The sequence below is a fragment of the Sprattus sprattus genome (assembly GCF_963457725.1).
Source record: "Sprattus sprattus genome assembly, chromosome: 2".
Lineage (NCBI taxonomy): Eukaryota > Metazoa > Chordata > Actinopteri > Clupeiformes > Clupeidae > Sprattus > Sprattus sprattus.
In genome coordinates, this window is record NC_137921.1 from 63995729 (window position 1) to 64021027 (window position 25299).

The 25299-nt window shown below is 45.2% G+C and overlaps 1 protein-coding gene across 1 annotated transcript; it reads left to right on the forward strand.

Moving 5' to 3' along the window:
• Positions 1 to 73: 73 nt before the first annotated feature.
• cfap61 (cilia and flagella associated protein 61) lies at positions 74 to 25299 on the forward strand (the record flags this gene model as incomplete). The annotated part of the gene is made up of 24 exons (XM_080860683.1): positions 74 to 216; positions 390 to 540; positions 839 to 915; positions 1282 to 1349; positions 1658 to 1787; positions 2103 to 2235; positions 3309 to 3512; positions 3921 to 4000; positions 4637 to 4676; positions 5015 to 5154; positions 5385 to 5511; positions 6087 to 6164; positions 6286 to 6492; positions 7824 to 7952; positions 11008 to 11135; positions 16741 to 16833; positions 17148 to 17316; positions 17427 to 17628; positions 19704 to 19999; positions 20936 to 21263; positions 23303 to 23382; positions 23674 to 23879; positions 24751 to 24847; positions 25096 to 25299. The coding sequence occupies 24 exons, from the start codon at positions 74 to 76 to the stop codon at positions 25297 to 25299; spliced, it is 3510 nt and encodes a 1169-aa protein (XP_080716809.1).

Here is a 25299-nt window from a genome sequence, read left to right on the forward strand (position 1 = left end):
TGCTTCCCTTAAGTTTGACATCCAAACAGTGTTGTACTTAACTATCTTAATTTTTGTTTTTTAAAAGCACAAAATGACGACCGTTACATCAGCGGGTGGTGACGTTGAATCTGTAACTGTGAGAAGAACAGAGTATGCAGATGCTCAGGAAATCAACAATCTAATCAGTCCTGCAACTACTGACGTTTTTGGAAATGTCAATGTTATATATCTGCTGTGAGTACTTTCCAATATTTTGGTGACAACAAACATAACCCAATAAATAGTCCACATGTTACGACTGAATTGTCACATTCACAGATAGATGGGCCTAACTATGAGGATGTCAAATAAATGCTCTTCTCCCAGTTTTTTTTGTGTTCTCATTTATCTTTATTATTTGTCTTTAGAGAAAAGGCAAACTTGGCAGTTACCATAACCACAAACAAGAATGAAGTTCTTGCGCATGCTGCCTTTCTGGACTACCCTATGGGAGATTTTGTGGATCAGGCTGAATGGGAGTCATTTCTGCACCAGCACTACAATGCTGAAAAATGCACAGTAGGCTATGCAGTTGTCTTCCTACTTTAAATTAAGTGACGTTTTTGTTTACATAACCTCCTGCTATTGTTGCCAGTGATATCACACTGAGTGGTATTCAGAGTTGCAATAGGTGGATCAATATAAAGAGAAAAATCTCAGTACAAAACCATTTGTTGTTGGTTCAGTTCCCATGGTGGGCTATGAATAGACTATATTCTGTTAATTGTTATGTTGACATTGTTGTGGTCTTATTGTCAATGGCTATATTCTTATTGTTATCATTATGTTACCATTCATGTTTTAAATCTTTTTTTAGCCCATGAACACACTGTTTCTGCACCTCTTTGTTGCGCAATCCAACTTCTCATCTGGCAGTGCTAAAGAGATTGTCAGGTAATAAGATTCAGCCATGGCTTATTCTCATCCTGGAATGTGTTTTTGTTCTCCATTGGAAAAAATATGCTTTATGCCCTTCAGGAGTAGAACCTACACAGATTGATGGCATCTGCTCAAACGAGATTGCCAGTTCTGTTGTCATTTGATTACACTGTGTTGAATGTTGTCTTTGGCCGCGTAAATTTCATTTCAGTCATAGAGCTGCGGTTGCACTATTCAATTCTGTGTCCATGAAACCAAATTTGAGATTCTCCAAAATTAGATTTCACATCGTTGCGTGCTTTCTCTACGTAGATTGCGGGTTACTTAGGTGGAAAATGTGTGGTTGGCAGTCCATAATGTTTGAATCAATGTGCCTTGCAGGACTGTCTTTAATGCCATCACAGAGCTTCAATACATCCTCCTGGTTGTACAAAACAAAGTCCATATTGGTAAGAAACAAAGAGCTATTTTAAACCTCTGAACTTGGCTTAGGCCTGTATGCCTTTGAACCCCTGTAGCTACATACTGTATGCTTTAAACATAAGGAAGAGCTTTGTGCTCTTTACATTTTATAAGATCTACCAAGCTAGAGTTTTTCTGCATGGACAAAGATGCTGTACATCTAAATCTAAATAAATGTATTGAAACTATTGTTTTAACAGTTAGTTTATTTATTTGTTTTTAAATGCTTCATTTTAAATCTAAACTGTTGTTTTACAATAAACTGACACATTTGCCTGTTGCCTGGGTTACATAGGTGACTTAGAGCCAGCACTGGTGGAAATCTTCGAGCCACTGAAGCCTGTGAAACAAACAGAGTTCCCAGGCTCTGCTTTTGTATGCCACAGACACCACTCCTGTCCTCAGCTCCACGTTCGCAGAGCCAGGTTAACCTGAACAGTCAATTTTACACAAATTAAAGCTAGCTTTTTAAGTTTGTCTGTGTGTAGTGACAAATTTGTTTCTATTTCTACAAACTTAATGCCATTTGTCTGAAATCTTTTTTCTCTCAGTGCAAGCAGCTACAATATCTCATATAAATATATTGTCGATGATTGATATGTCTTTTCAAGTAAATGTAAGGGCCAAAATCAATTTGGTCTAAAATAAACAGAATACTGGGACTGTTGTCGGTAGGGAGAAATGGAAGTGAGTGCCTGATCAATCTGCCGGTTGTCAGTACTGCATGTCTGTGTTTGCAGGGTGGAGGATCACGATGACCTCATCGAACTATTCACAGAGCAGACGAAGTCTCTCTCCAGCACCTACGGCAGCTACTTCCTGGCTGAACTCATCGAGGCTCAGGATGAGGAGAACCACGCAGCTGTCTGTGAGGTGAGCCATGTAGACCCACCAGGATTCTTTTCCATCCAAACTCATACTAATCCCAGTGTCTCCACAGCCATGGATAGGGAGGGCTTATAAGCTGTTACTTGTTGTAGTTTTACACCTTGCTCTTCTTATGACTAATCAAGGTTGGTTTGTTTATATAGCTTCTTTGATATGCCTATTCAAACGCGGAGTGGTTTAGATGAACATGTTGAGTAGTGTTAAAGGACAGCAAGTGCTTCTTTACCACAACTGATAGAAATGGCGCTAGTGAGTATGGAGGATATTCAAGCAGCACAGTTCAGAAAAGGATTTTTTTTTTGGACTTCAGGCCTGTGTTATGGTGATAGCTGACCACCAAAAGACCACAGATGCTTGTGTGGATTTCATAGAAATGTTGGTGGGGCGCATTCCCCCAGGAGTGAAGTGATGACAGCTTTGCCCCCTCCTTCTCCCCCTGCCCCCCCCCCCCCCCCCCCCCCCCCCTTCCCCCTCCCTCCCTGTAGTTCAAGCTGACATGTGTTCACGACAGCATATGGTAGATGAGAGCTAATGCGCAGCCAAGACATGCTCACACTGAACATATTGTGTCCAGACATCTGTAGCATTTTTTGGGGCGTCTGTGCCTGTATTTTCCTCACACAGGACAAACAAGCATTACATGGCCCAGGAGAATTATAAATGATCCAAAGTTCTTTTTCTGTCTCCAGTGAATGTTGTAAATGATTCCAGAAATGGGATTTGCCTTTTTTTTGTCATTTGTACTCCCTCTGGTGAAATCATTATGGTACAAGGAGGCTTTGGCTCTATATGGGATATAGTACAACATCAAAACAATTTTACATCAAAACAATTGCATGTTCTGCCATGTGTTATGAAAAATATTGAAACTGTTGTATTTAATTTTTCTTGTTTAATGTGATTTCATCAAGAAATGTTGTCAGTAGAGGTCAGTAAAGAATTGTGTTATGTCCATATTTGTATGTGTGTATGGGGGGGTATGTGTGTTGGGACGGGGAGTGCATCTGTTTGGCTGTCTGTTCATACATGTGTTTCTGTCTGTGTATTTATTCATTCAGAGTGATGGAACTGCGGTTGGATTTATCAGTGTGAGTGGGGACATAAATATAACCATGCTCAACGAATGCTTTGAACTTGGACCCTTCAATGGGCTGCGCAGGACAAAGGCAGAGATCCCCACAGCTGAACCCCTTCCGCAGTCTGACCCCCCATTGTCCACCCCCTCAAAGGACGTCACTGGAGCACAAAAGACAAACAAGGAGGTACAACAATAAGATGATAACTGTGTCCGCAGTAGCAATTTATGATAGATATGAACAGATATTTTACTACCATTTTCTAAACATGTAACTTGCAGGCCGGTACTTGTCATGAGGAGTGCCTATCTGATGGGGAGCTCTCTAATCAGCCAAGCATTGAACAGCAATCTGAGGTGAATAAGGCTGTTTTATACGTGGTATAGTAGAGCTAGCCTTGTCTACGCTTCACCGAAATTGTATAAATTAAATTCCTCAGCCGTGGTCTGACTCAAAATGTCATGAAAAGACCAAGAAAAAGCATGTAGTTCTTCTTAAATCTGAAGTAGTGACTATGTTACATATTTCTATTTTACAAAAATATTGCAAAATAGTGAAATAGTTCTCAGTCTAATACATTCTCAATTCTCTCAGACAGGGACAGAGCTTGAGTTAGAGCCTCCAAACGCATTCCGCGTCCAGCTCTTTGTCATCGACAAAAGATTTGAGATGAGGTAAGCTCTGGGGAGGAGATGTGTCCAGGCCCATGCCTGCCAGCACAGCACGCACTGCCAGACAATAAACCTTGCATGGCTCTAACAACCAGCCTAACAGGAGCTACAGAGAGCGGGAGAAGCCAACGCAGCTAGGCCTGCTGACATTAATACCCGCTAATGAAACACGGGGAGTTGCCTTTTCCATACGAGTGATCCATTTCCCCCCCCCACCCCCCCCTCCGCCCTTGCCTTGGCTAGCTTCCAGTGGTTCTCACTTCTATGGCACATTAGAATGAAGGGGTGCTGATTTTGGAGAGAGCTCCTGCTGAGACCCCTCCTCCCGCCCACCTTACTGCCCAGCTGTTCTGGAATATGGAGTCCAGCCTTGCCCCCCCCCCCATTACCCCCCCCCCGCCCCCACCACCCCCATGTTGAGTGAGCTTGTAATTAATGAGAGGAATTCTTAAAGTGACAGGCGATGGAACGGGGAGAAAGTTGGGGAACTGCTCAGACAGATTAGTTGGCCCGGTTAGGCAATGTTGAGAGTCTCACGCCATGGCTGGGATTCAAGCTGGTGAGGCCTGGTCAAAGATGTCTCTCCCCTGCCCCTCTTTGTCCTGAGTTAATTGTCTACCATTTTCTCTTCTTTCACAGGTCTGTAGACTTCCTTCCTTATGTCTTCAAACAATTCCCTGTAAGTAGGTTATTGATGGTATAATCATGAGAAAGAATGATGACAAATGTCCCTGCTATGAATTGACAAATATGTCTACTATGAATTGACAAATATGTCTACTATGAATTGACAAATATGTCTACTATGAATTGACAAATATGTCTACTATGAATTGACAAATATGTCTACTATGAATTGACAAATATGTCTACTATGAATTGACACAGACAAAATAACCTACTACCTATAGTTTTACAGTTTTCTGATAGGCTGTGGACCCTTTGGCAGGGTGTTGTTGAGTGAAGCTCGAGCTGTGATTTGAAGCATGTGTGTTGTGTTGTGTTGTTTGGGAGAAGACTAGGGATTTCTGCATCATCTCAGTGCCCAAGCTGGCCCCAGAGTTCCCGCTGCTGCAGTCCTTCTTGCGTGTGGTACCTCACCACACCAGCAGCCTGCCCCAGGAGCTGTACATCTTCCACAGGGCTGGCCTGCTCAAGTAACACACTGCCCTCTACATATAGATATTTCATTTCATTTTATAATAAACATATACATTGGTGTTTTTATTTTTGGTGTCGCATTTCATCTATGTGATCACCTTTTGTAGTGACTAGAATCCCTCCCTCAGATCTTAACTGTCAGATTAACCTGCAACACACGTTTTCATGTAAACGTCCATTTTACATCTGTGGGCCAAAGAGACCCTCACCTGTGCTCTCCCTGCAGGACGTTTGACGTGAGAGTGGCTCTGTCCACCGACATGCTTGCTGTCCAAGACCTGGTAAAGCAGCTCAGTCTGCACAAGTCCCTCCTGGAGGACCTGGACTACTTCGTCAAGGCCCGTCGAGACCCGGTCTGTTTTACCCGGCTCCAACTCACAAGCACCAGCCAAGCACACACACACAGCAGTCCAACCCCTCAACACTGCTGAGCTTCAAACCCCTGAGTCTCTGCAATGAATCTCAATTTGGTTAATTGATGATTTTAATTTCAAATCCAACAGTTTGTCAGATACATTGCATGCTTCGGCACACTCATAACATAGCTCAGCATTGACAATCCATGAATCTCAATGTATTCACTTAACTGAAAGACCAAGAGCTGGGGTCGGGGGAAGGAAGTGAATGATCAGTTTGGACTGCTTGTGCCCGGCTTGGAGAGAATGGTTGACAACGCTTCTCTTTTTTTTAATGAAACTGGGCTTTGTGCATGGATCAGGGTACCAGCTGTCAGCCCACACTGGTTCCAACATCACGCTTCAGGGGAGAGAAGAGGGTATTTTGTCTGAATCTAGGGCCATTTGTGCATGTAACTAGGACTGCATGTGCCGTGGTTGTTTCTAGGCGAGATGGTGTGATGACAGAGCTCTCTCTCTCTCTCACTCTCTGTCTATCTGTCTCTATCCCCCTCTCCAACAATCCCTTTTAGGATGGAACCCCTTTGCAAGCATTTGTAGCTGTGGTTCAGAGGCAAATTGTTGGAGTAATGATCATCAGAAATGAACAGGTAAATGCCACTTTGAAAATGTTTCACATTTGACAACATGACCTATATCCCACTTTGTTTAACCCTCTCCCCCCCCCCTCTCTCTGACTTCATCTCTGCGTCTGCCTGACATCTCTGGTAGGACATAGAGTACATCAGAGCGAACTACAACATTGAGAACTTCATCTACTTCAGCTATCACAGGCACGAGGAACATGGCCAGCTGTGCCACTTCGCCCTCAACCCCACCTTCCAGCACCATGCCAAGCACTTCCTCAAGGAGGTGCTGCGCCTCTCCCACAAGTCCTGCCTCTACTACCCCATCTACCCTCCACTCCACAAGCAGGAGGTCAGCAGAACACACATCTCTCGCAGTCCCTCTCTCTCTACAATGGTCCTGCTCACTGGCCCATTCAGAGTGGCCGAATTGCAACAACAACAATGGCAACAACATCTCAGAAATGCACTGCAGCTCCATATATCCAAAGGCGTAGACTCCCATTCCTTTTTCTTTCTCTCTCTTTCTCTCTACCTCTCTCTCTCTCACACACATACAATCACTTCTCTCTCTGCCTCTATCTTTCTCTTTCATTTCCCTTTCCCTCTCTTTCCTCTCTACCTCTCTACGCTCAGTTGGTAGAATTCCATCCACACCTCATTATCTCTCTCCTTCTGTCACACAAGCAAGCTCTCTCTCTCTCTCTCTCTCTCTCTCTCTCTCTCTCTCTCTCCTCCTATTCCTCTCTTTCTCAGTGCCCACTCAGTAACACCTCTCCCACCGTGTGGGGATCTCACGCACTCTCACTCTCTCTCTCTCTCTCTCTCTCTCTCTCTCTCTCTCTCTCCTCTCTCTCTCTCTCTTTCTCTCTCTCTCTCTCTCGCTGTGTATTGAGAAGGTAGCAGGTGCTGCTGGGTTTGGAAGGCCCCCTTGGCTGTGATGCCATGAGCCGCCACTCTCTCTCAGCATCGAGGCTTCCTCGCTTCGCCGGCTAATTACCTTGTACAAATATGTGCCAGATTGAAAGATGATAAGGTGTAAATAGAATAATGGAAAACTAACAGACTGGAAGAGGGAGTGGGAATACAAGAGAACGGGTAGAGAGAGAGGAAGCGATAAAAAGAGAGACAGAGGTGCCAGTTCAGTGTGACTGCAGAGTGGGCATAGCCTCGAGAGAGATCACACTTTGCTTACCCTGGTTAGCGTTGAAGTATTTTGCACCGTAATAAACCTTGTTACAGACTTCTTTGCCCTGAGTGGCACCATTATCAAACATTATCTGACATCATTATCATGATGCTTCTGTTAGTCATTTGAACAATCGGAGTGCAAGAATGTGCCCTAAATGGTTCTTCTGCAGGGCTGAATGAACAGAGCACATCCACAACCATGCACCGTACATTCAATTCAATTCAATTCAATTCAATTCAATTCAATTCAATTCAATTCAATTCAATTCAATTCAATTCAATTCAATTCAATTCAATTTTATTTGTATAGCGCCATAACAATACCATTGCCTCTAGGCGCTTGATAAAACAACATCCCTGTGAATGACCTGTGAATGGTTGCCTATAACATGGACAAAAGTGTATGCTAAATGTCTTGGTTGTTAAGAAGTCCAAATACACAAAGTACTTTATTAGTGTATACTTATCTGCCCTCCCCCCCGTATCTCCCAGAAATCCCGTGCCCACTACCTCACCGCCGCGCTGAACTACATGGTGCCCGTCCGCCCGCGCCGGCAGATCATCTACCCTCTGGAGGAGCTTGGCAAGAACGCGCCATCGCAGCTGATCACCAATGAGCAGGTGAGAAAGCAGTCATGGCGAATGGGAGCGGGCACTGCCAGCCATGCTGTGCAGACATAAGGCAGACAGTGGAGATGGGGCGAGGAGAGAGGAACAGGGTGCTGCAGACTGTGAGAGACAGAGTGAGAAGGGAGGAGTGGAAGAGTGGAGACATAAGTGGTTTGGATGGGTAGCACATGGAGTAGCCCCGGAGATCACCCATGGTGAGATGAACTGGGCACAACATGGCCATGTTGGGTAGAGAGAAGATGGTGGGCTTTAGGCATAAATATAGCAATGATATTGTATATTTTGTGGGGGAAATTATGGAAAATAGTTTTAACACTGAGCTGAGAGGAGTCTGTCAGTGTATGATGTTACATCTTTTCCACAAGGTGGCACTGTTTTGTAGTTGAATATTATGACCCAAACTGCTCACCCCTAAGTGTGTGAGCTTTTTTTCCTTTCTTTTTTTTTTTTTTTTTTTTTTTTTTTTAATAATTCATCCGATGTTCCACCCTTTTCATTTAATAATTAAGCACCCGTGTCTCCAGACCAGCCCCACATCACCACATGTTTCAACGTGTCAGAACAACACCTTTAAATGAAGCGGATTGAACGCGAGTGGTCGGAGCTTGTTTATGACCCCCAGACAAGCCCCCAGGTTATTTAGCAGCCTGTGTTTGTGTGGCAGATGGCGCCGGGCACAGATGGCAGGGAAAAAATGTTTACCGCTGCTGCTGTTTGACAGGTAAAACAGACACCGCTGCTCAGCCAGCAACCGCCAACGGCACTGGCCAGCATCCTGCCACAGCGACACCTGTTCACCTGTCCCCCACCACCCCTCCTCCTCCACCCTCTCCCCCATCCATCCATCGGTCCGTCCCCAGTCCGTCTGTCCTCGTGTGTCCCCCATCATGTGTCCTAACTCTGAGCTGACCGCCCCCGGGCACAAGCATGTGCTGACATGTGAGGCTGGGGAACAAACACGGCTAATGGGCCCAGGCTGATGGGAGAGAGAGAGGTGCTGTTTGGTTGCCACGTTGAGTCATCATATTAATCACAGCGCGCCCACATTACTTTGGAGCGGGGGGGCATCCATGGGGAAAGCTTCTTAGCATATGCTGTGTGTTCTGGATAGTGTGGTGTGGCACCGCTTCATAACAGGTGTTGGGCATCCAGGTGGTACTGATCATGTGTATATGTATGTGTGTCTTAATGTGTGTGTGTGTGTGTGTGTGTGTTTGTGTGAATGAATGCTGTGAGTGTGAGTGTGAATGTGTTTATGGGTCTCTGCGTGCATGGCTCACTCCAGCTCTGTGCATTAACCTGGCAGCAGGTACACCTGTGCATATTCTCTTTCACTCAGCACCCATTTTTCCAAGCTCCACTCAGTATCGCGGCAACCACAGGTTTCCAGGTTGCCGTGCAGATAAGAGAACGTCTGGTGTCTTTGTTTTCTCCTCCCTCCCTCCCTCCCTCCTCTCTCTTTCTCTTTCCCTCTCTTCCTCTCTTTCTTTCCACCATGACCCATCTAAGCCCCGTGTCAGGCATGGATGCAGTAATCATGTTTAAAGCACCTGTTCCCTTCTGTCAACAGTGGATCGGGTTACCGTAGACCGCCCTAGTCAGGCTCAGGACCATTATGGCCCTGAAAAGGTTATGTGTCTCCACTGCCACCCAGTCACAAGGCTACACCAGCCGAGCTGGCTCAGGGCTGTACTCTCCATCTTTGTTCGATACATCCAGATATCCTCATAATTAATAACATTATGATGTGTGTGGATAAACAAAAGCTATGCGAATCAAGTCGCTGGAATTGTTCTTTGTACATTTATGCTCCAAAGCAAGACCCATGAACGTACATGAACATCTATCCAAAGACGGACTAAGTGTATAAGAAGGAGTTTTTGCATTTGAAGTTGACATCATGCTCTCACTTACCCCCTGACTAGCATGTTTGAGTGATTGTGGTGAGGAGTGTACAAGGCACCTCATTAGATCTTGTCAGGGTTGGCCACTTCAGGTCGCTGATGTTTGTGAGGACGAAACATGATATAAATAGAGCTCTCGTATTAGATTAAACAAAGATGCCCCCCCCCGCCCGCCCCTGAGAGGAGCACGTGGAGTGGGAGGAGGTGGGCTGAGCGGAGCACCCCTGCCTGGGGAAACATTGAGGTGATTACAGGGGCCAGGTCTGCCTCCAGGTGCCTGGGCCTTTTCCTGTAGAACTGCCATTTTCCATCAAGCAAGGTGTACGGTGGAAGCTACCCATCCAATTATTAACACTCAAGGGCCAATTAGAGCAGCAAGCTTTTGGAGAGATTATCAACCAAGTGTGGCAGCTGCAGAGAGTCGAATACATTCGGAGGCTAGCAGTATGTTCCCTCGTTAATTTTTCTCCCAGTACAACAGGGTCAGAAATGCTCTTACATTTGGAAATTTCAATATGTTAAATTCTCAGGCGCACAGTGTGCTCCATAAAACGTTCTTTTTATTTTTTCGGAGGGCGAAGGAGAGCTGGCATCAGCACTCTCTTACTCAGTCTCAATACGTAATGCAGACCCCATCAAAGATTAAAGGAAATTTCGGTTTTTTTCCCTCCTCTTCTTCTTCCTTGCAGTGTTATAAATGTAGCAGTATTCCCAAATGTAAGTTTCTTTGCTTTTCTTTTTAAGTGAGCGGCGGCACATTTTGGCTTTTAAGTGCTTGATGAAAATCTAGTGCTGCTCGTGGGCCCATTTCCATTCAAAGGGAGCCGACAGACGGTGAAAGGCAAAGGGGAAAAGCTCCTTGTGAGGCATAATCAGAAGCACAGCTTTCAGGAATGTGGTAATTGTCTTTGGCCAATGCTTTAAAGCCCAAATAAATGTCTAAAAGCTACTGGGCTAAGCCAATGCGATACGAGAGCAGGCTCTGGCAGCCTACCGGTACAGACTAATGCTCTAACAGGTGAGGATGTTGCATAGCAAATGCCTTATGATGAACTCGTTTCGTTGAACCTTCTTGCCATCTCTCTTTCTCTCTCTCTCTCTTTCTAACTCTCTCTCTCTGTCTTTATCTATTTATCTATCAGCTACCGTATGCACTCAACCATTTCAATCGGAAGCTGACGATGGAACCAAAAGTCACCATCAATGCCAGGATAGTGGTGGTGGGAGCGTCGGACACCGGCCTGTCCTTCCTGGAGGTGTTCATCTTTTGGTGAGTAAATATTTGGCCCTGTGTCACATCACAACACAACCCCCTTCAATCAAAGTTTGAGAAGTGATGCATTTCCCGGCAGCTTAATGTACTGCCACTTATGCAATTCTTCTGGCAAATCACAATTCCATTGTTACACAAGTGGATTAGAAAAAAAGCATCATTCGAGGGAGGATTTTAATGAGGGGGATGGATCTTTGGGATTTGTTGGAGGGGCTGTGATTGCCTGGAATATGACCTTAAAGCCTCATGTTACAATCTGCCACTCACTTCAACATGTTGCATAGAGGCAATTAGTGTGTCTTTGTGTCTAAGATTACGATGTCTTACTTTGCCCTTTTCAAACTCTCTGATTGCTCTTCTGAGGTAGGTATTTGCAAGGTCCTTAATCAAACAGTAAAGGCACAGTGGTTGTTTATTTTGGAATATATTATTAAAGAAGAACCTACACTAATCATGTGAATTAGTCACTAAGACTAAACTTACAGCGTAATATCACCGCTGCCGTAATATCACCAAGTGAGAGAGAATAAGCGGGAGGTGAAATAAAAAAATATACTTTCCGTTCCAAAAAAAAATGTGTTGTCTTGAATGATGATGTTTTGGGTAATGATAGACTGATAAGTTTGTCGTATATCATATTCTGAGTGAAAAATGAAGGAACAATAGTTTGTGAATGTGGTGGCTGTACAGTCAAAGGGTGTGAAACAGGTACCTGTGAGTTACATTCTATAGTCCTGCGACCTGAGTGGGACTCACAAGATATTCTTGTGCTAAATTTGAGCATTTGTTTTATGAAATTACATGTAAATATGAGTAACAGTATGACCTTTATTGTACTTGTAACTGTACTTGGCATTTGTTCACAAAGTTTTGAAAATATGCATGTACTGTATATTATATATGTATATATACATATAACATGTAGGATTATTAGTTAAAGGCAAGAATATGTTTGGAAATAATACTAAATGTAGAGGATCGACATTTATAACAGGACAGGGGTATACACTAGCTTGGGTGCCAGCCGAACTTAGCCCTTCCCACAACATTTGAGGTTGGGAAGTTCGGTCTGGCATTGCTCCGTTGGGGCGGAATTATGCCCGCGCCAGAGCTGTTCGTAACAAAACAATTGTCAGAGCGAGCTTTATATGATGATGGACAGATGATCAACAATAACGTAATCAACCACGTCACCAAAGAGCGCTTGGGTTAAATTAGTTTTCAACAAACATGGATGCCGCTGGAGAAAAAAAAAAAAAAAAAAAAGTAAGACCTTTGTCAGGTTTTTAATGGCACACACGACTCTGCCATCGAGTCTGTTTTAGATTCTGCCATCGAGTCTGTTTTAGAAGACATCGACAGTGCATTCATTTTGAAAGAGGAACAGAGAAACGCGATCAAGGCATTTGTCGATCGAAAAGCTGTTTTTGCCATCCTTCCTACGGGATTCGGTAAAATTTTAATTTATCAGCTGGCCCCGATTGGTTGTAGGTCTATCCAATTGAGCGAAGAGGCATTTCTTTTCCTGGTTCGTTTGGAACACGCCCCATAATCACAGCCCAATGGAGCAGTATCAGACTTATATTCTGACTAGAGATATGAGTATGACAACGTCAAGTTAGGTACACTGTCATAATAAGAAGTTTAAATAAAGCTGCAAGCAGCAATCATCGGGGTCCATGCAGAATGTGTGAACTGCCCCAACTAGAGAAAGGTTGAATGACTTGACCACTTCAACAGGTGAAAGAGGACCATTTGAATTTTATAATTGTTACAGAAGGATTTACAGACAAAAATATTTTTTTAGATAGGCCAAACCTTGTCAGAGGAACAGAGTAAAACTTGTTGTAGCTTGTTGTAGTGATATGTTATGGCTGATTTGTTTGAAATTGGGTATATAGCTTCTATATGCTATTATGAATGAGCCTACACAAAAGATTAGACATTCACTCAGGCATGTGTTGGTGGCTGAATTTTGATTGGCCATTGGTGGCCATTTTTTCGAGCGAGCCAAATGAAACTTTAGCACATGTGAGTATTTCAATTATGAGCATACACCATTTTAAAATTTTAGTCTAAGCAGTTTTGGAGATATTGAAATGTGTCAGTTTTAGCAAACCCTATAGGTCAAGATGTTAGATAATAGCATCGTCATTGGGCAATGAGGGACTGCGTCATCATGTAACAGAAAAGGAAAATGTTTCAGCAGCTGAGAAAAGTCCTTTATATGAATGAGATTGACTCCCTCTGGCAAGGACTTTGGGCTTTTGTATCTCTGCAGACCATTTCATGCAAAGATGGATAATATACTAAAGGAAAGGGACAATCTGGACAAGGAAAACAGGTCCTCTTTAATGCTTATATGTTGAACTATATTTGGTTCTAATAGTTTCAAAAGCTTAACTTACTGCATTTTTTCGTACATTTAAAACAGTCCTGCTTTTATCCGGTTCTACTTTCTTTCTGTACTTGAGAAGGAACGCCATATTTTTGGAATTGCCACAGATCATTCAGGCCCAAAATGGCAGAGCTCTCTGTTTGTGTTGCGAGATTAACTGTTCCAGCAAACAATACCCCCACACCTCCGCTCTCTCGCTTGCTCGCTTGTCTGAAAGCTGATAACTGCCTGGCAACCTGGGTCATTTTTTGTCAGTCTGGGCATGAGAGAGAGAGAGAGAAAGGGAGAGAGAGATGGAGCAATAAAAAAAAGAAAGGAGAAGAGTGGAGTAATCAAGATGGCAACGAGGGAGAGGAGAGAGGGAGGGGTCAGACAAGAGAATGACGACCAGGGGAAAAAAAGACGGTTGAGTGTGGAATGCAAAAAAGAGACGACCCTTTGAAAGTGCAAGTGAGGTGGGGTGAGAGAGAGAGAGGTGAAGAGATCTGTGGAGGGTGCCTGCCTAGCTTGCCATGGAAATCTGGACATCAAATCACAGTGGGGTTGTTCAGAAAGGGGTGTGCTGCTGGACCACCACTGGCAGGGTGTAGAGACATGTAGAGACGGACTGCCACCCATGATAGGGCCCAGCCCCCCAAAACCAGGAAGAATAGTTTATGACAGATCCTCAAAATGAAGTCCACATGATCATATTATAAACAGCAACCGGCTGCCACTATTCAGTTATTTTGTCCATGTGATAAAGTGGATAGTTTTTTTTTTTTTCAAAAACAAAATTAGAGGAAGTTATTATAGTGAAGTGATCTAAGAGAGAGCGAGCGAGAGAGTGGGGTGGCAGCAGCAGGCACGCAGCTGCCACTGACCTGAGGTGTGGTGCAGGGAGCGGGCAGCGCTGCTGTTCCTTTAATTAGCATTGGGCGCCACTGTTCTCCTGTCAGCTCGGCGCTGCACCAATCTGTGCGTGCTGTCACTAATGATGTGACTAATGAGGCAGTTAGTGTCCACTAAAGCCACTAAGGCTGGGGACGGCCCTGCCCAGGAACAGTGATGGATGGTTTAGAGTAGGGGGTTGTGTCTGTCTCATACACACACACACACTCTCTCCCTCTTCCTCTCTCTCACACACACACACACACACACACAGACACCCACATGTCCCACTGAGCACCCTTATCAGCCAAGTCCAAACGGCCTTCCCTCAGCTGTCCATGGGCTCAGAGGGACTAAAGTTCACCCCCCCCCCCACCCCTTACCGCCTACCCCCACTCGCCACTCCCCAAACCCCCCACCCATCTTTCTCTCCAACCCCCGCACCCTCCACCCCTCAACCTCTGCCCGCCCCCTCCACTCCATCACCCAGTGGGACACGGGGTCACGGCAGGGAAACGGGCGCAGACAGATAAGATGCATGAGTCGCTTTGGTGGTCAGGGCCCGGGCCACAATGGCCGTCTGTCAGCCGCTGATAAGGGACAGAAAGGAGCAACGGCGAGGGGACGCACGGCGGGTAATTTGGTCAAGTCCACCCACTAGCAGGAAGGGGGGGAGGGAGGGGCGGCGGGGGGGGGGCGGTCCACGAGCCGCTGTAACCCCTGTGACGGGCAGGCAGTGATTAACTTAGCACACTGGGGTCAGCGGGACGGAAGAGACCTTCCTCTGGATGGAGATAAGAGAGAAGAGTTCGCTGAGATTGGACTCAGAAGTCAGACATAGCTGTGCACAGGATATCCTTGGAGATATCAAACATGAATCCAAGATCATCAACCCCATCATCAGTTCTTCCCTGTGTAGACAAATATAGTGCAATGATGCAGGAGTGTGTGTGAGTTACGTGCAGACAGTGGCCTGCTGTGACCATCGTCAACATGGTTGAGATTGAGACAAACCCGTGTGCACCACCACACCTGTCATGGCAGCCTTTAGACTTCATCACTCCTGGTTTTACTTATTACCTAAGCCTGTGCTCCCGCTTTCTGGCTGGAACCTCCGAATAAAGACGTAACTTCCTATCCCACCCTTCTCGTGGAGTTGTTGGCAGCCAGCGCCCAAGGATCAATCTCCGTTTGTGCAGTACGCAGGCAGATCTGCAGGAGGTAGGCGAGACAAAGCCAGACCATGGACAAGCTGATCCGGGCGCACACTCTCCCTTCTTTTCCACACACGCATTCACGCTTTTGTTTTCCCGGCCCAGCACGGACGGAGATAATGTCTTTCTCTGGCGCGCACAAAAGAAGTCATTTACATGACAAGAGACCTTTTACACTCCCGAGGGTAAACCCAGAAGGGTAACACTACACACAGGAGACAAAAAAAGAAAAAAAGAGAAAGGGGGATAAAAAGATGACAAAACAGGGGGGGGGGGGGGGGGGGGGGCTCTTTACAATGATGCTTGCAGTATGCCTGCGTCAGAGAGGGATGGATGGATGGAGAGATGTCGGCATACCACCACCCTTCTCCCCTCATCTGTTTCTTCCACTTCAAGGAGAATAATCTCACACACACACATTCATGCACAGACAAATCACACACAAAAAAAAACACAAACACACACACACTCACGCACAAAAATACACACACACACACACACACACACACACACACACACTCTCTCTCTCTCTCAGCACATACTCTTAGCTACTCTACAGCTTTTGTTCCTCCCAGTAATGGTACACCACAGCGCTGCAGTGAGCTGCTCCGTTTTGGGATTCTTCTCATCTCAGCACTCTCCTCCCTACTTCAAAAAAATAAGTAGACGGCGAAAAAACACATGTGCACACACACACACACAGGCACATACTTACACACACTCACATAGGCATGTGCAAACACGTGCACTCATCCAAGCACAAGTAGGACCCCACGATTTGAGCAGCTGGTGCAGGAACACCCGTCTGCAGAAGAACAAGTGAATGTAAAGGGTAACAAAAGAATTTGTAGCGTAATTGGCATAAACAAAATTTCCCAACAAAATAGCCACGACTGCTTTTGTTTACTCCCAGTGCCTCCCTGCCTGTAGTAAAAGCATCTCATGCACATCCCGTTAAGGAAACCAGAGAGAGGGAGAGCAGAGCAGGAAGAATACCAGGAATGTTTGCAGAGAGCATCACTCAGTCTAAATCACAAGGCCTCTTAATGGCCCTCTCATCCTTACTCGTCCTCCCCCCCCCCCCCCCCCCTCTTTTGTTTCCTGTCTCCGTCCTCTCCAGCCCTCATCTCAGGTTCAACAACATCACTTTGATCTCCACTCACGGCAGCCCTGCCAGTCACAGCAATGAGGCCGCCAGGTTCCTGTCTACAAGGTACGGACTAGCCCCTTTAGGATTCCTCTCCTCTCCGTCGAAGACTCGCTGCCCAATTACATGTGGTCTCAGACAGGACAGGAGTCTCGGGACAGACTGAAGCAAGGTCATGTACAGTGTATGTGTATGTCTGTGCCTGCATGTGTGTGTGGATATGCCTATTGAAATATATGCTGTATGCTTCCCATACTCATCACTGTCTACAAGTGTCTTCCTGTTTGCTTATGGTTGTCAGTGCAATATGCTAACAAGCAATATGTGTAAGTGTTGACCGAGAGACGGAGACTGACCTTTGTCATTCTGCTTATTTGTAGCCATGGCTACTCGGCCAGGGCCCATGCCCAGCTATCTTTGCGCTCCTGGATCAACGTTGTGACGGGTAAGATGATTGGCATCGACCGGGCGTCCAAACACGTACTGGTGACAGGCGGCAGGAAAGTGCCTTACGACCATCTCATCCTCTGCACTGGAGAACAGTACCAGGTTACTGACATTATCAGCTATTAACCAAATGCAAAAGTGTAATGAAATGGCATTCTAATACATGTAATGTATTCTGAGCTCTGATGGGTGTGATTGACTCTTACCTGTAGGTCCCCTGTCCGACCGGGGTGGACATCAGTAAGATAGCCTCCAGTGCTGGTATCCCTCTCCAGCCAAGGCAGACCTACACTGGGACTGTGCCCTCCAACCTCTTCACCCTCAACGATGAGTTCGACTGCCAGGCTGCCTACAGCTGGCTGGTCAACAACTTCATAGAGCAGCAAAGCATGTCCACCTCCAATAGTATGTTCAGTGCATACACGATAACTCGTACATGGCTACACACACACAAATACACACACACACACACAGACACGCACAAATGAAGGCAAGAACACAAATACATAAATACACTGTACTGGTTTTGACCAGAGGCTACGGAACAATTAATTTAAATGCAAACACAACAGATGACAAAAACAGGCACACAAAGAAATTCATACAGTACTGTCACACACCAACGAGAAAACCGCAACGGTTTGAAGAGCAGAATTAGCAATATCACACACCACATACACACAAAAACACACACCAAGAACAACCACAAACACACCCTTCCACTACCGCTTCCTGTGCACGCTCATTACACCCAGTATGCGCCCAACTGCCACAGACTCATTAGAGCCTAATTAGGCTGAGTCAAATCTCTCTCCACTCTCAGACGGACAGGCCCATAAGTCTGACTCCGCCATCCATTTACAGAGAGCCAGGGATTAATCTGTGGGCTGAAGGCAGAGGAGAGATCCAGTGATCCATGCCTGATTAAGCCTATTATATTAGCTAATTACAGCCTTCGCTAACAATCAGGGATGTCCAGCAATTATGAGAAAATGCAAATTATGCAGGCGCATGCAGAGGATATCAATTTGCAAGATTAGTCAATTTCCCAGAATAGAGGCCCTGTTTGTGTTTGTGCATGAGACTAGATGGAATGATTTGTTCAGCTTTCACATTGACAAGTCTTTGTCAGCTCTTGTATGTTTTTTCCTTGCAATATGTTGTGTGTTTTCTGAACACAGACACATTTTCATGTGAAATCAGAGCATCTCTTGTTACATCTACGGAAAGCTTTAATAAAAAAGACATTATCCCTGAGGGGTCCGAGAGGTAGGCATTTAAGTGGAGCTTTGAAACTGCCTGGAAAAGGTATATTGAGGGCTCCTGTGTGTCAAGACAGCTGTTGCCCTTCAGCACCATGGACAGAGCCCACTGCAGTATATGAGGAGCTCACACAGCGAGAAAAAGATACTTTTTAAATCGTCAACTAGAGAAGACAGAAACTACTCCCAAATCACATTAGATAATCATTCACTGAAAAAGACAACACCTTTTCTAAGCTCTTTTTCATTACTGTTATTGTCAAGAGTTGTTCCTGTTACTAAAGATACAGTAGTTACATTCGGACACCTGGTAACATAAGAGATCTATTTGTGGAGGCAGTTTTATTCTTGAGCCCCCACAGCCCCAACCGACCACCACCAGCACCTCTCACACACACACACACACACACACACACACACACACACACACACACACACACACAAACTAACAAACACCCACTCTCTCTCTCACACACACACACACACACACACACACACACACATACACAAACAAACACTCACTCTCTCTCACACACACACATGCACACACACAAACACTCACTCTCTCACACACACAGACACACAAACACTCAGTCACTCACACACACACACACACACACAAACACACACACACTCTCTCTCTCTCACACATACACACACACAAACACACACACACACACACAAACACTCACTCACTCACACACACACACTCACTCTCTCTCTCACACATACACACTCGTGTGTGATTAGAGAAGATGAGGCCCAGCAGACTCTTAACTGAGTGGTTGCCTGTTGCTAAGTGACCTCCCTTGGTCTCATAGCACCAGAGATATTTGCCAAAAGGCCCTGCTGAATCACCTGCAATTCATGCTTCACACAGTGAATTGCAAGACCCATGGTGCTCATTCTTGATTTTCTGGTTTTTGTTGTTGTTCTGGGGGTTTCGATTGGTCATATTTTATTTTGCCATAAAATATGTGAATTGGTATTGCTTAAAGCTATGGAGCCCGATATTCCTGTAGGCCTACTGGACTCCTGTCCAGTTAAGATATAGTTCTCTCATGACAGCCTTTTTAAATAACCCCCCCCTTAAATCATTAGCTCCAGATTTAGATTCAGGTTTATTTTACAACTGAAAATAAAAATACGTGGCATAGAACTGCAGCAGAAGGGTTGGATGCCTTGACTTCAGGGGATTTGTGTTGTGTTCGGCCTCCCATCCTCTAGGGGGTGACGCAGTGGTGTATGGCAACAGCCTTGATGTGTACAGCTGTGCGGAAGCCCTGCTGGGCATTGGGGTGTGTGGCTCCAGGATCCACCTGGTCCACCCACGCACTGACAGTCCGGGCTCCTGCTTCGATGACCCTACAGTGGCAGCAGCAGTATTGAAGGCCGTGGGCAAGAGTGGCATCCACGTTCACCACAACTGCTTATTGGCTCAGTGGAATGATGGACGACACCCTGACCCTATCACGTCAGTGTCCTTCACCACTGATGGACCTCCCCTCCGACTGGAGTGTGCTGTAAGTTTTTTCATTTGTACAGGAACCTTGTTTGAATCAGTTGTTGAGTTGTTGACTGTAAAGCCAACAGTTTATTTCAAATTATGACAAATTAATTAATAAAATCACACAGGATCTGGCCCGCTGGTCATCCCTTCCCTTGTCCCTGTTAGGTCGAATAGAATCTATCAGTATGAATGTTCTTCCTAGACTACTGTACCCATTTCAGATGCTCCCTATTCCCATACCAAAAGAAATATTCTGTACGCTGGATCACTTGATATCCCGATTTATTTGGCAAGGTAGGAGGCCCAGAATACGACTCAAAACTCCAAAGCTCACTAAATCTGATGGTGGGCTTGCTTTACCCAACCTCAAACTATATTTCTGGGCTTCACAACTCAAGCCTATGGTTGCCTGGATCACTAATGATACCTCAACTAGATGGTTAGATATAGAAAAAACACAATGTGAACATAATCTTGAAGAGTTACCATTCTCAAACGTATCTCTGAAATCATGTGAGGCAAGCATATGGGCAAAAAGTACAGCTTATTTTTGGAAAGAAATTCAGAAAAAGCACAAACTCCTTATCAACCCTAACTACAATCAAATCCATTCCCAATTTTACACCGCTGCATCTTTTGATTGTCTTGTGCTGACTGTCTTGGATCAATAAACAAGAAGTAAACAAAACAAAAAAGTGACAAGTAGTTAAGTGTTTTTTCAGTGCTATTCAGTACTCCTGCCTTGCATGTATCTGGCTTTCAGCTTTCAGAGCTTTTATTCACATTTTCTATTAGGAATGTCCTCATAACATGTGTCTGCTACCTTCTTCTCACTGTGGCACTCTGAGATTCATGTGAATGTAGAGTGCGCTATAAATTAAATTAATTATTATTATTATTCTTTTGGATGAAGAACATTTTTAAACTGAATAATTTTATCCCCATGCAGGTTTTCCTGAACCTTTCCACCAAAAGCGTGGACTACGACGCCTTCAAAACCATCAACGACGCCTGCCTGGTGTACGACGGGCGGCTGGTCATTGACACCACCTTCCACACCAACGACTCCACCATCAGAGCTGCCGGCCCCATGACCAAGTTCGCCCGCCGCTACCACGCAGACCAGTGGTCCCACGGGCACTTCAACTCGAAGGAGGTGGGCCAGGAGCTGGCCACCGTGCTCCTGCCCTTCTTCGACCCCACGCTGGAGTTCGTCAGCGACCCCCCCGCTGACGTGGACCGCCTCATACCCCTCTACAGCCAGGCCAAGATCCAAGGTCGGCACACAAATGCAGTCGACATACATTAGACAGGGTTAATTGGTGGGTTGGAAAAGATGGGGAGCACGCCAAAGACTTAAAAAATAAAGCGTGAAACTAAACTAAAGGAGCCTCCTTACCCGTCCCATTGTTAAACCGGCTTTGGATGGTTGCTTCAACAAAAACATAGCCATTTAGGACCAACAAAAATACATACTCTTTTCATTGTTGTAAACGTTAATACATAAAGTGATCTAATTTCAAAACACACGGTTCACTCTCATAAAACAAAGGGAGCACTTTTCACTAGCATTAATAAAATCACATGGGTTTTCATGTGTTCTTTCCTCAGATTGAATCCAACCCATAGTCTTTAGCTCTCCAGTCTGCCTGAGCGCTGTTATTATTGCAAATGCTCTGGTCTCAGTGCGTGGATGCAGCTCCCTTGATCTGCTACAGATAGGAGTAGTCTTTTGTAATGCAATGTTGAAAGCATGCTTTTACAGCCCAGCGGCATTGTCCTTCAGGTCGCTTGCAAACAGCGGGCACCATTGCTCTCCACTCCGCTGCACCCATCCACCACACTCCGCCCGTGGTGATGGAATCCTAGACATTCTCATTCATCATCTCTTATTGGAGAGAGATGAGTCATAGGAGTATAGCTCCTCTGTGTTGTGTGTGGTTTGCACAAAGGCTAAACAAGGTCGCTCTGCATAAGGCATTAACAATACAACCACTTCTGTTTGTCCACATTGTTGTCAGTGAGCCATCCTTTGCGCCTGTTGGTCTCGCTGTCTGGAAACGGCTGCACGCTGCTCTTGTGTAACAGGCAGGTAACATCTGATATTGGGAGATGCTTCCTAGCAGTTCTGCTTCATTCTTTCAGTTGCATGTGTTGGATTTTGGGTAAAAGGCCAACACTTCAGAAGGACCAGGGAGACGAGGGTAAAGGATTTTGAAGTTTATTTCAAATGCAGGGAGCATTTAGCATAACATTTAAACCAGTCAGGTAGTAATGACAGCATATTTAGTCAGCATGATTCAACTACTCATCATAAATCAGGCAGTTATGAGGTAGACAGAGATGCATGATGAATGATGTCTGCACAGATGGTACATCGGTGACGCAGGGTACTTTAATCCAGGGCACAGGACAGACCGTGTGGGTTGTTTACTTTATGGCTATCTCACCTTCTTAGAACCATATGAACATTTAGGCAGCCCCTCAGGAAAGGCCTGGGGAGCTGATAAGACAGATGAAAAGGACATTACTCCGTCCTTTTTACCTTAAAAAATGGGAATTATTTATGGCTTCAAGGATTTGAACAGGAGTGGCTGTGGTCCATCACGTGTCAGGGTAAAAAAAAAAGACGACGTGAGCAGGCTGCAGTGCATAGGGTAATAAGCAAATGCTGGATATAACACACTGAGTTGAGTACAAGTTGTTCTTTTGGAAAATGTCTCCTACTTGATGCCTTCTCAGCACAGAAAAATGTCAAGTGTCCACAGATAACAGCGAGGGCACCAGGGCGAATGAAGAGAAGCTAATGGGATTTTTTCCATGGCACAAATTTGCAAGTCAGATGCCCAGACAGCCCTTGTAAAACTCTCTGCATCATCGAGAATATAGTGAAAGATAGTGCACAGACACAGCCAATGAATTTCTTACTTTTGAAAGATAACCTTATCTCTTCACCATTCTTTTTTGAGCTACTGTCAATCCATCTGCCATGGCACGTTCTCCTTTGAAGATTCCAACTCTCTATAAAGGTCCGATCAATACCTCTGCATCTCATGCTATTCCAAAATGTCAATATAATCAATGCCAATGTTTCAGCCATGTTGGATGTTTCCTTTTACTCCATTTACAAGGAGACATGCTCAGAGCACAATGGTTCCTCAGGGGAATTGGGTTAGATTGGCTCAGGGCAAGGGGGTAGGTTACACACTCAACAGGTCTTATCACAGCTGGAAATACCTCTCCCCTCTATTGTTTTCCAATCAAAACAGAGATTGATTACATGTGTATTGTGTGTTGTGCTGTGCTGTGTGCACAGGTGCCAGACTACCTGGACGGTTCAGCTACCTGCATGCCACAAGACCAGCTGTTGAGTTGAAATCACCTAGGGGTTCAAATGTAAGTCTTATTTTAACAAGCAAAATGTTTCAGTGTCTAAACCATACGTTTGAGAAGAAATGCTTTTGGTCCTTGTTTACGTAGTAGGCTCTGTGAATGGACTGTACTGCAATGCTAACCCATAGTGCTGCTTGACTCAGAATACAGGGATTAAATGGCTAAAACATCTTAGAACTATAAATCCATTCACTGGGTTGGTTTAATTGTTGGCTTACCCATGGAGAAGGCAATAATAAACCAGCACCATCTCTGGCCATTGATTGTTAGGCACTCTTTCTGCCTGTTCCTCAGGGGAAGGACATCATCACCGGGAGGACGGAGACAGGGAACTACTTCCGGATGCACCTTAACCAACACGGCATGGTGGACACCATCACCTGTCTGTCCATCAAGCTGCTGCCACTGGCCAACTACCTGTGTCTGTACGGTAAACATGAGCAGCTGCTCAACCACCTGTGCTCGCGCTACGATGAAGGCCTGGTTCATGACCTCTACAGGTAATACCCCCAGTCAACCAAAGGATTTTTCACAGACATATAAGACATTGTCTAATACATACTTAGATCTGAAAAGGCAAATTCTTTACATTGATAGACACCTTTAATCTGGATTAGAATAGCAGTATGTAGCACATATTAGGCAACCATGTCATTAACATCACGAGACCCTGGGTAATGTAGGCAGGTTATCTGCATCGTGTGAATAAGCAATCCACACAAAACTCCTCATGATATTAAAACCCCCCCTTGTTGGCTGCCTCGCTGCACACAGATTTCCTGTCTGTGCTCCTGCTCCAACTGTTTGTCTGTTGAGATCCATGTCTGGAGATGGATGACCTCTTTTCTAATATTTTAACTCAGGCGACCCCTGTGTATCGGGGGCCCATTGTCCCTGGGTCTAATCTGTGTGTGCAGGTGTCCAATCTGCTCAGCTCCTCTGTGGCCTGACAATGGCTCAGGACCCCAGTGGTGGTCATAAGGCTCTGTAACACTTATTAAATGTGGATACCTCACTGGCTCTTGTCACAGGGCCTCTCAATGTCATTATTAGAGCTGGCTGAACATCAAGAACCGTTCAAATAATTGATTGTCCATGCTGTTGTACCCGGGCTATTAAATGAGGATGCTAAGTGTGTGTCTGTGTGTGTGTCTGTGTGTGTCTGTGTGTGTGTGTGTGTGTGTGTGTGTGTGTGTGTGTGTGTGTGTGTGTGTGTGTGTGTGTGTGTGTGTGTGTGTGTGTGTGTGTGTGTGTGTGTGTGTGTGTGTGTTGGAGGCGGAATGGCGTTTGTGTGTGTGTGTTTTTGTTTGTGTTTGTGTGTGAACGCTGTTCCAAAACAACATGGACACCTTTTGTTTTGATCATTATCAGCTACTTCCGGGAGAGATGGTGCCTGGCAATCTATCACGACCGCTTCCCTGATTTCGAGGAGGATATGCACCAGATCATGGAATCCACTAACATACAGGTTGCTCTGTCTTCCTTAAGGCTCTTTTAACCTTGTGTATGATTTAGTGTGATGTAGTTTTGTTCTTTCCCATGTGTGCATTTGTGTGTGTGCACCAGGGTGTAGTTATCCACGTGTATACGTGTATATATACACGTCCTGCTACTGTATACTTTGTACGGCCCTTAAATTAAAAAAGGTGAATTCACTCTTATCCTACACGAGGGGAGAATGCCAGTAGTAGTGTTTGAATTCTGTTCTGTCTCCAGTTCCAGGGCAACGCCGTGTCCATGCCTGAACTCATTCAGAGACTTGTGGAGGGTAAAGTGGAAATCACAGAGGACCCAGAGCTGTTCCTTGGGAAGAGTTTTCAAAACAGCGAGGGATTAACCTCCTTGAAGAAGAGCGCCCTCAATTACCTTAAGTACAACAGATACCATCTGACCATGTATGCACAGGCTGGATTACCCTGA